The following is a 15,871-nucleotide window of genomic DNA, read 5'->3' on the forward strand; positions in this document are numbered from 1 at the left end:
CAGTTTAGTGACTTTTCTCTATTTTGACTATTTGCTTCCAGTCTTTTCTTTTTTGTCAGAAAGTAAGGAGAAATTTAAAAGTTTCAAGCTCTCCTAATAAAATAGTAAAAAGTATACTAGCTTCTTGAACTCTCACGATCGAGATTTCTGGTTTTAGCGATAAAATGGAGCTTTCAAAGAAAAGAGTCAAGAAATCAAAAACTCACTAAACTGACTGGTTATCTTTCCTTCTTCTTACATTTATTATTTATAACGAAGCAAATTATTCGATCCACTTTTTTCAACCATTATTCTTCTCCATTGACAGGATTGGCAAAGATTACGAAGATCTGTAAAAGCTGCAGTGCGAGGAAACCTCATCGAGGAGGATGAAAGAATCTTTGACAGCTCAATCACGACAAGACGATTCCTAAAAGAAATAATTATTCTCAGGCGTTCGCACCTGAAATATTCTCTCGTTGGTGTCTTTGTGAGAATTGCTTATTGAATATTTATAGGAGATTGCTCGCATAGGAAAGCAGACAGAGAACCGTTCCTGGCCAGTGATAACAGTCGAGTTCGAGAAACAGGAACGTCTAAGTTTTCTAATTCTTCGTCGATAGATCACGCATACGATAATACGCGGTTAATGATGGAAGGAAAACCTGCGAATATCTCGACGTGCACGTGAGCGAGCGAGAAAGTCGACGTGTCGAAAAGTGAAGTCGATATCCGAGGGCGAAAAGGAAACGATGTGACGGCGCTGCTCGGTCGATAAGGAGAGTCATATCGTGTAAAGTGCCAAGAAGACCAGAGAAAAAGAAAGTGTACTTAATATCAGTTATTTTTGTTTTACGTTCGCGACAGTGATCTTGTGTTATTGGTGACGTGACAAGATTCTTGGGTGAAAGAGACGCCGAATGTCGGTAAACGAAGAGGAAGCGCACGATAGGACGATGCGATTAAGAACGCACGTTCGGCCAGTGAGTTTCGGTCGAGGAAAGGAAACTATTCGTCTTCGTTGATTTTTCCTTGTTCTCATCAACACGGGACGAAACGACAAGTGACCGAGAGTGAAACGAATTATTACGTTTCTTCGTTCGTTGTCTTTACGGACTCGCGAGCCACTAGGTACTCGATTCGTGGTTTCGGACTCGACGGAGGAGAAGCGGCAATTTTCTCCGCGAAAACGAGATAAAAAAAAGAAAGGATTCCACGAATTTGACAAATTGGAAAAGTGTTGGTGGTGATTAATAGTGGTGCGTTCGTTGATTGTTGGTGGTGATATCCGCGTTATTGGTTGTGCGAGGGTGTGGTGAAAAAAAAAAAAAAAACGGGGTGGTGTGGTGGTGGCACATCGTGTAAAAAGAGAACACTCGACTGTGACTCTTAACTCATTACCACGGATCTCCCCCGGCAGTTTGACGCCACAGCCATCCTCGATGAGAGGAGGCACATGTCCATTGCTGCCGCTGAAAATGCAGGGTAAGTCCTTTTACCATTTCTTTCCTTTTCTTCTTTCTCTTTCTTTTTATTTTAATCTTACGTCGTTTATCCAACGAACGGGAAACTTGTTCTCGCTCAACGTTCAATTTACATTATGCGGTATTGTTTATTTATTTAGGCGATTCAGAGATCACCGTTTTGTTATCTCGATACCGTCGCTGCAGCGTGTCTCGCGCATATACAGGATCTGCACATGTTGCATATATTGGTCTCAGTTAAGATATACAGTAAATGGAACTGTTACTGTAGTTGCTTAGCGCAATTAACCTCTTAAGCGAAGAATTACGCGGACGAAAGTTTTATACACGTTTCCTCTCTATATCTCTATGTTCTCTAGTGTCTCTATGTTGACGTTTTCTGTTTATTTTGAAACTTTTTACATTCCCCCGTATTTTGTAATTGTATTATTTTTTATTTAATTGGTTAATTATTTTAACTATATATATATATATATATATAAGTACTAAAAAAGTAAGATTTTTATATCGATACCGGTTACACTAAAAATTTTGATAGGCTTTTTTTTTTATTATTTTTCGGCTGAAAGCTTTAATAGGCAAATATATTCTCTTTTAAAAAATGAAAAGTTTCTTCTTTTATCGAAAGATGATTATTCATTTATTCTATCTTTTTATCGTATTGTGTCTAATTGAATTTTAGATAACATAATAGACGTAGACGAAAGATAGCCGATAGCTGGTGTTCAATATGGGTCATTTAACGAGAAGTATACTTGCAATGTTTTAGTTGTGTTAGGACGATATCTAGCGGGATTGGGTTAACAGAGAGGGCAAGAGGGTTTCTCAGGTCATAAGGGTCTCACATAGAATCCGATCGCAAAATAAAAATGGTTTACGCATTCCTTACATGTGTCGCTTAAAACTAATGAACAGTCCCAAACGATATTCAGCTGGCCCATTTGGTCCGAAGTTGTACATCTGAATAAATAAAAAAAAAAAAAGAAAAAACAATATGAAATAATATTTTTATTGCGTCACGTTGAGCATCTATCTTATTGTATAGGATGCAATAAACTAAACAGTCTAAAGACAGAGATTTTCCTTGTTTGTTATTTACAGAGTATTCTACAATATATATTTTTATAATTAAATAATTAAGAACAATTAATCTTATATTTTATATAATGTTAAAAACTGTTGATAACGACGAAGTCACTGTAGAAATTTATAATTTGGTGTAGGCTTTCCCAGTTTAACTAGAAATAACATCGTTATTGCTTGGTTCTTGGCTGTCCTTTTGCATTGGAGGTGCTTTCGCGAGCATATATTAGTCGTCTAATATTCGACATAAACATATTCCTGTGTAATCCTTCAAATAGCTTCGTGTCCCCGTTCGCGTGCACGGAAATACACAAAATCTTCTCACGCAAAATGAGCGAAGAAGAAAGGGATGGTGTGTATCATCCGTCGTTATGTTTGAGTTAAAAAATTTAAGAGCTCTCTCTCTCTGCCTTTGAAGGCTTGAATTGTGCCGACACCTGCTGCTCTTTTTTTCTTCTCTTTTTTTCCTCCTGTTTTCTTTCCCTTTCTCTCTCATTTTGTTTTCTTTAAAGGAAACCTTTTGCATCCAGCTTCTTCCAGTTTCTACTGAACCTATCTCGAGGCCCGTCTACCTGAGATACCTACTTCTTCTTGTTCTTGTTCTTGTTCTTCGTATCCCAAAAGGTCCCTGCCGTTATACACGCTTAGGTACACGCTGCCTAAAACTATCTCGCTGTTTGTCTGTTATTCCTCGTAGCTCTATCAATATTAACACTTTCGCTAGAGGCGCGACTAGCTCGTTTTCGTGTAATGGTAGGTTTTATATCGTAGGATCTTGTGGTATTTTTTGATAGTCTAGGATTTCGTAAATAGGCCTGCAAGTATTTTTTTCTTCATCGTGAGCTGGATGCTCGATACTTGGTAAGTCTGATAATTCGATTTTGCTCGTTTGTGAAACAGGAAATTATAATAGTTTACAATTCTTTGTTTTTTTTTCTGAAATTCAGTAACTGAAAATTGCTGCAATAAATTGATTTTTTGCCATCTGGTATAGGAGTATAGTAATAAAATGTAACAATATAGCGATTGATAAATAAGATAACATTTTAAATTATAGGTACATGGATATTTGCAACTTGTGTGTCGTGTCAAGTTATTTAATATTATACTCGATGTTTCTAACTTTCTTGCATTTAGGTTAGTGATAAATTAGTTATAAATACGATATTATAAAATATAAATTAACGAAGTAGGAGGTAAAATGTGATCCATTATCTCAAGTTGCTATTCTTAATTTTTATGTGACGAAACTTGCCCAGGCCTGTTTCATACTAGTAGAATTTCAAACTAAATTAAATTAATCGATCGTGACCAATTTAGGGATATTGAAATTCGATTGAAAACAAAATTTAACGTATAATCGTAAAATATGTATCTTCAAATATGTATACAGACTATAGTTTATTTTTATACGGTGAACGTATTGGTCGAACGATATAAGGAAGATGTTGCTCTTCGTAAAGATAAACACAGTTTATTCGGCAAATATCAATGGGAGAAAGACAAGTAGGTATCGCGGAAAATGTCGGTCAGTTGTTAGGTTAGAACTTGGTCATTTGAAATTCCAAACTTACGCTCGTATATACATACAATTGCTCGATTTCAGCGTTATAGATAGTTCCAAGGTAATAAACCAGTTCGTTCAACGTTATACATTTTATGACATAAGGAACGATTTTCCGGTTACATAGACGTGTAATACGGAGAAATAACTCGTAAGCGACGAATAATCGCTTATAAGACCGATATTCTCGTTGACGAATATACGAGTCACGGGGAAGAAGACTGTTGCTATCGTATGCAGTGGAAACGATAGTAACATTTTTAGACACTATTAAACAACTCGTTCGATAAGAAGTTGCGTAATGATGCATATTCCCTCGCTTTGTACTGGCAATCGATACACAGCACGCATATATACATACTTGCATAACAACCAATGGACTTAATTCGAAACAGATGACACGAAACTTGAATGTGTTCTCACGTAACAGAGCCGTTGAGGCTATTCTATTGTATCGAAAAGAAAGATTCACAATCTGAGTTTCGAACTCGGGTAATACCGGTGAAAACGAGCTTTTCCTCCTTTTTCCCCTATTTCTTCCTTCATAAAATTGCGATAACTTTGTTATACACACACACACACATATGTATATATAAATAAATATATATATATATCTGGTTCAGTGAACAACCACTGAGTACCCTTTATTCTATTGAGTTTGCTCGGGATTCGCGTTCTCGCAAACAACTTCTCGTTCGAAGACCAGTACAATGAAATACAGTGGGAAGAGATGAATTTTTGCGTCATTAAAATGTAGAACGGAGAGCTTCTGAGCTTACAGGAGCGAGGACGGAATGAATAAAACGAAGTAGTTATCAAGTTGCTTCTTAACGATATCTATCGTTCCGCGATACGATTTGAATACGATTTCCATAAGATTCTGCTGGCTTTTGTGTTTTAAACAAGGCGCGTACTATGATGTAAATATTAAGGGCCATAATTTCCGAGGAAACACGTTTTCGCGTTGTATAAGGACACTTTTAAGTAATACATAGCTCGTAATCGGCGTCCGACGATATGTTTTATTAGGTCGTAAATAAGACCTTAGAAACTCTTCTCTGTGCCATGCTGAAGTACACGGTACATTCGAAAATAACAGCCTCCAGAACGAATTCCTTGACTTGCTTTCAGGCTCGCCGAACGAAGGATAAACGACACGGCAGGCAACCTCACTCGCGTGTCTTCTACGTATCAATTCTCTCGTATTAAACGAGATGCAATAGCGTATCGAAAAACAAGACGTATCCACAGGTCGTCGCCGAGGAAATTGTAGAGGCACACGAAACATAAGATAGAAGGCGACAAGCGTGCGCCGCGTCTCTCCGTCCGACGGAGCTCGACTGATTCGCGCAGAATAAAGAGAGAAAGAGTCGCGTAGTGCCAGCCACACGTAGCAAAATAGAAACTTGGCTCTCTTTGGCGTAGGCGTATAGTTCGCGACTATATAACTGATTCGTCATCAACGACGACAGTGTATTTATCGCGAGGCATTACACTCTATGCGAGCGGGTCAGAGTAATTAAAACTACGTCGTTCATCAGCGGCGCGGTCGTGTCCGAGCCGCGAGACTAGAGTCCGTGGGGTTAGAATAGAAGCGATAGTTAATCGCGTCATTGTTCGTCGCCCGTGTCACGATCATCGTTCGTACATGTATATCTGCCTACGTTCCGTCCGGCCGATGTAACTGTACGACGGAGCGCGGCGGAACGCGGAAACACAGCGAATGCGCCTCGCTAAACGCATCGATCGAGGTGACGATCGATAAGGTTAGATTCCTAGATACAAACTGGTGATAGCAGAGAATCGAAAGACCCCGGAGGAAGTGTAAAAAGGTCGAGAGGAGAGGGAGAGGATAGAAAAAAGCAGGCAAAATCGGCCCGATGTCCGTCGAATAGCGAGTAGCGTGTAGTAAGTCACGTGGTCGATTCCGAGCGCAGCCGAGAGGCGAGCCGAGTGGAACCGAGCCGCGCCGAACCGTGCCATGCCATGCCGTGCCGCGCCACGCCACTCTGCGCCAGCTCGGGATATAGATCCTCCGGTGTACGATGCGACGTTGCCAAGTCATTGCTGTTAAGCCGGCCGGCTGCTCGACCGGCCGACTCCGTTCGTTCGTCCGCTTGCTCGCCTCTATGCCTGCTTGGTTGCTTGCCTTTCTGTCTGTCTGTCCTGTCCATCCGTCCGCTACTTCGTTCGTTCATTCCTTCGTTCGTTCGCGTACGTCCAACCATTCGTCCGTCTCTACGGGAAAAATAGCGTTGCCTTGGCTTTCTTTACTTGCCTTGTCTGACTCACGCCCTGACCGCGTTTCCTTTCGCGAAAACACCTTTAATTTTCGATCGCTATGTCCAATGGTTTTTTCTCTCGCTTTCTCGCGGAACGAGGCACGTTGTCGTCCCATGCGTCCGCCGATGATGTAATTCCTTTGTTTCTGCTCGGTTCCATCCTTTCCTTTTATCGAAACTGTCCATACGCATCGATTCGATTATTTATCTAAAGCGCAAACTTTCTAATCCGTACTTACATCGATTATCGCATCTTTTTGAAAATAACGAAAACCATCGAACATGGCAAATTTTTCGATATCTTTATTTCCAATTTATCTTTCTCCGTTTTCGAACTTTTATCAATCTGTTTTGAAGAACGATTACAAGCGGAATACGTTAGAAGCGGAAAAGGAAGATCTGGCAACGTATATTTTTCTAAGCGCAAGGCAAAAATAACACGGCGTAAAATGCACCGTTATGTATCCTGTATATATTTATTATGCGTAAACTTACACAACGCATCATTAGTACACGCAATCATTTGTTGCATAACGCATAATGAATTAGTAATCATTCCCAGAGGAAAGACATTTTACGCTATGTGTAATCTGTATAAATGGCAGGTACCGTTTTCTCGGATAACACGGTATCAATTAATTTTAGACTCGTGGAGGGTATCGCTGACCTCGGCTTCGGTACTTTGAATATTTTTACGTAATTTCGTCTTCGAATCTCATGGCCGGTATTTAGAACGCACCGTTATCACGAACAGTGCCTGTTTGTTTCTCGGAGTCCTTCTGGATTCCGATTTACGCAGCATTTTTCCTCGACGGTACCGCAAAGGATGCCAATTGTTCTGGCGGCAAATTTGTTTCAAACATGGTCGATCAGTTTAGGCGCGTATTTTGAAATTTTCTATATTTTAATTATATGTTTAATTTTTATCTTTGTATCATTGATTTTTTTCGTCACTGTCGCGTCGAAATTGTTGATAAAAAACACAAATGGAGTAATTACGTAAAAATAATGAATTACACGTAATTATACGTAATTTATCATTGAAAATCATTTGTTGATTCGAAATACGAGTAAAACGACAGAACTGGAAAATGAAAGTTGTTATTAAAATGTATAACGTAAATTTGTTACGTTTCTAAAGACTGAAAGACATTTCTTAATCGTTTGTGTGAATAAACAATTGGGAATGTTTTATCGTAAAACGTTAATTTTACTGCAAGATAATTGGTGAAAGCGTATGATTAATCGTAGGTGTAATATTCAAGCCAAGGACTGCACAATGCTTGTTTAAGGCCGCTTGTAAATATAAATAATTTCTGCGATACACTGACTAGATTTTCAATTTAATTTTACATACACTTTTCAAACATTCCATTATATAAACGTTAATCGCGAAGATTTAGTACTTTCCTTTTTTTAAAGTCATGTTTAGCCTAATAATACTTTCGAATGAATAATCGCTGAAAAATGTGACTTGCTACAGAGACTTGGAGGTTAAACCTACGATACGGCATAAGAATTTTTAGCAAGGGATATTATTTAATCCTTAAATAGAGGAAGAGAAATATCTCTTATATTAAATTTACAATTTAAAACAAATTAATAATTTGCAGAAATCATGTCACCATTTTTAGCATAGTAATCTTCGTGTTATTAAAAGTAGGACGATATTTATCGTCAGTCGTTATAATCGCTTCATTTTACGTATGGATGTGTGCTTGGTAAAGCATTCTTATCAAAACTTTCATTAGAAATTTCTAGCCTGGTCCACTGAAGTGAAAACACCAGCTGCTTTTTAACTTCACAGTGAGGTTCTGACTTTGCCTTGTTTTTACCTTTTTTCGTTCGGTTTTATTCGATTGCTATTTTAATTGGTCGAAATGCTTTCTTATTCGTATGTAAATACCGCGGATACACGGTGTACCGCAGCGTGTATGCTGAAGTTACGAGATTATGCGAGTTTCTTCACGTGGAAAACTCTCAAATCGTCGCTGTTGTCGGCAGAGTGTGACACGGAATTGCGGCGTTGCCAATGTTGCAGCCACTCAAGGGCAGTTCACACCGTGTCACTGTTACCTGAACGAGTAATCGCATTAATCTTGTCATGCGCAGTATTGACGCTGCGAGCCTCTTTATGTATTAAAAACAATTACCAACGCGTTTAGATTTGATACAGATCATTTAAGCTTTTTACATCGGGAAATTAAATAACCATCCTTGATTCGAAGTCGATGAAAATTATTCGCCGATCGTCACGTCGTCGTAGGCTCTCGAAATCTAGAGACTGTTTCCTAGTTTGATATCTCGCGTTTTCGATTCTACGAGCATAAAACTGAGTAGAAAATTGAATTTCATCAAGAATTTTGTCGATAGAATCTTAAAGCCTAGAGAATTTACCGAGATATCGGGGTAGGACTATCCGAAGAAGAAGGTTTTTGAACGAAATTAATCTAAAATTAGAGCTGATTTATGCACGTTGGATATGAATCATTTAGGATGGATTTAGGACTTTAGGATCGAGGAGCGACGTACACGGAGATCTAATTTGTAATCTTCTTCCTCGCTTCTGAAAATAGTAATATCATATGGAAAAGCCTAAGACAGTCGAGAGAATCGTAGTGTGTAATTTCGTTGGACGGTAGTCTTGATTCAACTCGAATCGACTTCAAGATATCATTAAATCCTCGTAGTCGTATATGTTCACGTGCTTCTCGTTTCATCGTATACCAACCATGGACATCGATGTTGACTTGTTAAGCATTGTATTTTGTGCCAGGTTTTGGTACGAAACTTGATATAATAGTTGCACACGATATCGATTTTCTTTTATTCTCTATATAGAGTTTCAAGCATCCGGATTATAGCGTATCGAATTTAGTTTCGATTTTTTGTCACGTGGACACAAATTTGAGATTTTAATCTGGTGCCACGTAGTATTTCAGGTAATCGTCTCTTCGATGCGTTCAAATGGCTAAAATATTAATTGTTCTGTAAATCATGATATAGTAGTTGTATTATGTAATAACAAAGTTATGTATATGTATATTATGTCCATACATGTAATATAAAATACAAATTTACGATCTTGACAACTATATATGTTTTTTCTCTCATTGTACATAAATTTCTCCGAATAGTTTACGTAATACATAATAAAATAAATTCGTAAGGAGATTTCGATTTATTCGTAAATTCGAACAAACCGTTATTTCCCAGTAACATCGAACGAGTAACATTCTTTGTAAAATGTATTACATCGATCGGTTTGATAATTCAATGAATATACAGCTAAATTTTGTAAATTTCATAAATTCAACCTGCAGAATTAGGTACTGCAGGATATTTAAGTAAAATCTAAAAAGTTGCGTTTCCAAGGATGCAGGACATAAGGCGATAAACGATCGAGATAGATTGTAATAAAAGAAGCGAAAGTAAAAGAAGTAAATTCATTCGAAACGTATTGGCAGGCTTGAAACGATATTACCAGCGACGAGTCTCGTAAACTGTGAATTTGTTATTTCGTTCGGTACGAGAAATCTCAGTCCGTTTTAAAGTATTCGAAATTTTTAGAAACGGAGGTCAGTCGCTTCTCGTGAGATACGTGCGAATGCTTAATTTCTCCGGCGATCGGTTTATTCTTCGCGCTTGATCGCGAAAATTGACAAGAACCTCTTCGTCCCTCTTTCTTTCCTCTGTTCACGCCTACGTAACAGTTTCATATGACCAGCATCTTCCGTTCTGCTGGACTTCTGGTTACGTTTCACATCCATGAATTTCGGTTATTCCAGTGGACAAAAGCGACACTCGAATCTCGGATTATCGCTTTCTCTTGCTGTTGACTGTAATGGATGTTGCCAATTAACGTCAAGATGAGTAAAAGAAGAGCAACGGACACGACGACTGTACGTGGATCGAGTTTGTAACGGCGCACAGACTTGTTATATAGGGTGACACGAAAATAAGCGTCCAACTTTAGTATCATATCCGATTCCTTCTAATCCTTTCGCGTCTCACGTTGCGTATAGACAAGATCGTACTTGTATTCGTATTTACGAGAAATTTACAAATACAGAAACAAATTTAGCAACGAAACATTGGTTCGAAAGAATTTCGCTGGAAAAATTCGCTGAAATTAGTAGTTGGAACAATAAACGAACATTTTTCCAGTGCAAGGTGTTAAATATTTGCACGAGAGTTTGCAAAAGAAGGGACAATTGGCTCTATTTTCCACTATTATCATTTTCCACCTTTAACAAAATCAGCAACTTCAACAACCACCGTGTATAACGCGGACGATGTATAACGCTCGAGGAGAAAGTGGAATAATTTAGGTAACCTTATTATTGTTTTTATCGTTGTATAACAAGCGTAACCTGTGCTTGGGAATGGTCCATTAACAGGACGTGTGGCATTGAAAAATAATTACGCCGCGCGTTCCAACGATCGGGAAAATTTGCTCCCCATATTTCCGTTTTATGCCTTTCCACTTTTTGCTCGTGACGACCGCTTCTGGCTTAGATAGTCGCGCCGCGCCACGCCACACCATCGCGCGACACGCAGCGGTCTCACTTCGCTCTTCGAACTACGTTGCGCGTTTCGAATTAATTCGTATCACTTTCCTGCGCCAGCGAAGCTTCTCTGCTACTCGAATTGCCCGTATACGGTGCCCGTTACAGAAGCTGCTCTTGCAACCGGATTAGACAGCAAATTTACCTGCGATGAATTTTTATCTCTTTTCATTCTTCAGATCAGCCAACATTCGATAGTAGATCGATAGTAGATGGTACATCGATAGTAGAATCAAACCTCGTGATAGCTGTTTTCGCGATTGATCCATCGAGGACCGATGTGTTTCGTTCGTACGACGTTTTATTTGCAAGTTTATTCGGTCAATTTACATTATCGAATTCTATTTCTTCGATATCGTGAACCGTGGCTATGAAAGCGAGCGATTCGCTCGATGCTCGATATATGTGTTTGACCATTAGTTGTTTCGAAATTTCATTCTTCGCGATGTTCGTACTACATACAATTGCGGAAACGATCTTCTCCTATGGACGATGAGACGTAAAATTGCCGTGTGATCATCACTGCGTGCTTGTATTTCGTGTAATACGCAAAATTATTTAAATCGATCGTTACGACGTTGACTTTTGTCGTTTAAAATCATACTAAATAAAAGAAGCGCGGTTTTCAGCGCGTGCTTCAAGTACACGAATGACTCATATCGGTAAGATTTCATCGGACCTACATACGTTTACGTATACGCGTTCGTAGCTTATAACGATGAATTTTATGTGCAGCTAAAGAGCGAAGCAATTAATATTTCGGAGTATTTTAATTTTTTACTTTGAAACAACGATTTTCATATATTTTCTAGTCACGAAAGAATAAAACAAATGTCGATAATTAGCAGCTATAATAGCTGTAATAGTTCTGGTCGTGGTTATAATTTTCCAGTTTGGTGAAATCATTCAACGCATAGAAATTGTTTCCTTTCGGTCGATGTGGCCATGTGGCCATGTGGCAGAAATAGGGTAAAAGATTGCGTAACAGCAAGAAAGCGAGCAAAGTAATAATTGGTACTTGCCGTCGACCGAGGGAACGCGGTGCCAAGAATTAAACGTTCGCTCATTATGAGTTCGTACACGGCAAAACGAAAGGAAAGTGACACTGGATACCAGTTGCCTTTGCGCGTAAGTGCATCATCTCTTTATACGTCGCTCGTATTACTCGTAAAAGCATCAAAGGTATAAAAGTTTCGCTCTTCCTTTTCTTTCGTTTCTTTCAAAACCGAGTTTTCGACATCGACGAACACGATTTCTATAAACGTTTGCAAATACAAATATATGCACGAGTATGTCACTGGAACGTAACGTCGATACTCTAAGAAGTTAGTAACAGAGACAATTCTCGTACTACGCGATTATACTACAAAGCGAACGGTAATAAATTCAGTCTGAAGCACGTTGAAAACTTGCAAACGCATACATTCGTATTCTTTCTCATTCGACTAAAACAAATTCGCATCGTTAATCTCTCAATTCGCTTCGGTCATGTTCGCTGGGTAGCCTACGATTACCGGACAAATTATATCACACGCGGTGTACTTAATATACAAGGTACACGTTTACCGCACTCGAGATATCTAGTCGTTTTGTCGTTTTCAACTGGGTAGTGACTGTCGTTCGAGCTGCTAACTAATCAGATATCTCTTATCTGCCACGGAGTATCTACGAATAGTAATTAATGCCGAGAGATCGTATCAAAAATCGGGTCGTGGGCACACAATGGCACGACAACGTGGTCGTAGACAAGCTATCCACGATTCAGTTTCCACGTTTTTGTCGTCAACAGGTCTGACTAGGTGGAAAGCTCGACGGTACGTCTCTTTTCTTACTTTCTCGTAGAATATCGTTTGGCAAACCGAGAGCAAAACACGAACGAGCGAGGCACAAGGCCGTGCAAAGGGAAAACCGAGAAAAATGTACGACGTTTTATACCCGATGTACGACGAATTATATCCGACGACTACGAAAGTAGCTTGAACGATAGATCAGAAATCTGGAGAAATTGGGTTTATCACTTGCACGCAATTTGCGTCATATCGATTTACGATTTACGATTACGATTTAAAGTAACGTGGACGCATTTTTCTAAAGCGGTTGTACATTTTCTTGTTTACGAAGTTTTCTTAGTTACTATTTAATTATACGGTATTTAATATCGGTAAATTAAGATAGTTAGGAGTAATTAAAGAGATTTCAGTTCGCCTGAATTTTCATACCGAGTCGTTTGTTCACTAGAAGTGATAATTTTCTTATTCTTTATCCTGGATATTTTAGCGCTGCTGTTATTCTTTGTAAATTTTTGATACTCTCGTCTTAATTTTTGTTTGTTTGTTAATTACCTTCCAATTGTTCCGCTGCCTGAAGATTTCACAAGAGACAATGAATTATTAACGCGTAATTGCTTCAGCTAATTATGTTTATGCTACAAATGCTTCCTTGGTACGTAATCCTCGTTAAAGTTACGCTTATAATATAAATATCTCATTTTATTTGTTTGTAAAATTATTGCCTGCATTGAAACTTAAATCTTCGTTAATTAGACCGTTGTTTTGTCAAACGCGTTACCTGCGGACAATTGCGGTATCGCGGTATCGCGTTATCGTCCACCACATTGTATCCGAGTCTTAAAATAGTTTAAAATGCCTATTCTTAACCGAGCACCGCAACAGCGTAAGAAATGCAATTCTTCTATCGTATGCGAACGTTTATTTATTCGTCGCATCTGCTTTCGGCTGTTTTATAGCGCGAATCGTCATAGGGGTTCTCAGTTGCAACTTTGACAATTATATTAAAATATAAGAAGATTAATTAACAGCTGTCGCGAATAGAAGATCATTTTTTTTTCGCCTCTAGGACAGATAGTTGAGCTGTACTGGTCGAGTGGCCGGTAATCTCTCCAAGGTTATCAGATTTTATTTTTATCGTGTAAGGTTATCGTGTAAGAAAAGCGAAAGTAGATAAAGAGAAAGAAAGAAATTCGTACAGCATACACGTAGCTATGTAACTCTAGAATACCGGACAATTCTCCGATATTCCTCCAAAAACGTACGTTTTTTATTCGTTTGTACGATACAAAGTAACGTTGTAATATGACACGTTTTGATCACGATCTTTGATCAATGATCTAACATATTTTTGTTTTTTTTTTCTTTTTTTACCAAAGCTGTTCGTTACTTTTGTAAGCGTTACCAACGTTCTTAGGATCAGATGTAGATAGATACGAGACAAATAAATGCGAAACAAGTTTTCTCGGGATATCGTTATAACTGTAATTCATTTGGAATATGTAATCGTGCCATTGATAATAAAAAACTGCGTAATTTGAGCTCGCCGAAGAAAACATATTTTCTGCGTAACTGATTAATCAGCACGGAGCGAGCGATTACGAATAAAGAGAAATTCTGCTACTCGTAATATTTTTCGTAAGTAGAAGACTTTACTTTGCGGTAATTCTCGTTGGAGTGAAAATTCGGTTGACATTTCGTCATTACTCATTTTCAGTGACGTATACACGGAGCAATTTCAATTGAGAAATTCCTCGGTCGGAAAGCCGAGGAATTCGTGGAATACAAGTATGTATGTCGCAATAAATTTAGCCAAAGGTTGTCGTCTATTCCTTTGGACATCTATCGTCGGAAAAACTCTTGCGTCGAATGTATTCTCAAAATAATCGAATTCATCGAAACGTTAAGAACAATGAGCGAATAATTTGCAGTTTTTCTTTCAGTGTCGTAGTCGTTCCTTTCCAGTCGTTACCTTGTAACACTTAATCCTATAGAAAGTACATATTTTCGTTGACAGGAACTTCTAATCTTAAGTAGCGTTTATACATATCGCAGTTTTATCGATTATTTATCAATTTAGCGAAAAGTGTCAATTTTCACGTAACTGATATCTCCGATACTTTTAGTAATTTCGTTCGATTTAGAAGGATCTATGTATTCGAATCTTTTAACGCAGCTATATATTTAAGAAGAAAACCTGTAAAACGTATTCTTCGAACAATTCCCGAGACACAATTTTTATACGCAAACGATATACCATTCTACGTGCTTTTGTAAGAAAATTTTTCGAAAATTATGACGTGAAATTACGAAGCTCGTTTATCGCGCAACAATGATTATTTTACGTTTTCTTGGATTTGCAACGATGGAAAAGCAAAATTAGGTAGAAAATGATCGAACGAACACAGCGCGGTTAGATTAAAACGAGACGACCATGACTGGAACGTAGCCTCCTCCTGCTGGCTCGTCCAGCCGATAAATGGCCACGTCGAGCACGGCGAATGGCGAACAATAAAACCAGTAAGAGAATATAGAACGGCAGGATGACGCACGGTGGCCGATCCCTAGGCTTATCTGGTGCCGGCAATAATTAGGGCCCGCGTTGCATTTACGATTACGACGAAAGGGGACCGCGCACGGGCGTAAGTTTCGTTGCGGCCCACGATAACGAGAAATAGCTGTCGTTATTGATTGGTGCACGCGTTTAAGGCCCGATGTAGATCACCTATACGACGTCGTCATTTCCCAGACGTAAACTCGACAGAGGGTCGAGTGGAAAACAAGTGGAAAACAAGCAGAACGCACCACGCCTTTTCTCCGCGTTTTCTCTCTTTTTCTCCTACGCTCGTTCTTAGTTGTTGCAATTATCGACGCGATCAACGCCAAACAGTTTGTCAACGTCAACAATTCCATACGAGACGATACAAAAATGTAACGAGTATTTGTTCGATCGGTCGCTTGTAGCGTTTCACTCTCGTAGAAAACGTAATCAAGTTGGCAGAAACGTCTCGTTCGTGTACTTTTCGTCGGCTTCTCGTTGGATTTTATGGATAATTGTTCCTCTGTTTTCGTTTTGGTATAGGAAAACAACTATACCTTTTTTTTCTTGTTCATCGCCTATAGA

General features: G+C 38.7%; 1 protein-coding gene across 8 annotated transcripts in view; it reads left to right on the plus strand.

The window, feature by feature from the left end:
- The window catches only part of LOC117206322 (nuclear receptor coactivator 2-like), a 126,957-nt gene that overhangs the window by 2,871 nt on the left and 108,215 nt on the right, over window positions 1-15,871 (plus strand). For all 8 annotated transcript variants that reach the window (XM_033445552.1, XM_033445558.1, XM_033445559.1 and 5 more), the window contains exon 2: window positions 308-1,464. In XM_033445552.1, coding sequence (XP_033301443.1) covers window positions 1,436-1,464 — 29 coding nt within the window. In that variant the 5' untranslated portion in view covers window positions 308-1,435. The remainder of the gene's footprint in view (window positions 1-307; window positions 1,465-15,871) is intronic.

This window comes from Bombus bifarius, unplaced genomic scaffold (assembly GCF_011952205.1).
Source record: "Bombus bifarius isolate JDL3187 unplaced genomic scaffold, Bbif_JDL3187 scf7180000008006, whole genome shotgun sequence".
Lineage (NCBI taxonomy): Eukaryota > Metazoa > Arthropoda > Insecta > Hymenoptera > Apidae > Bombus > Bombus bifarius.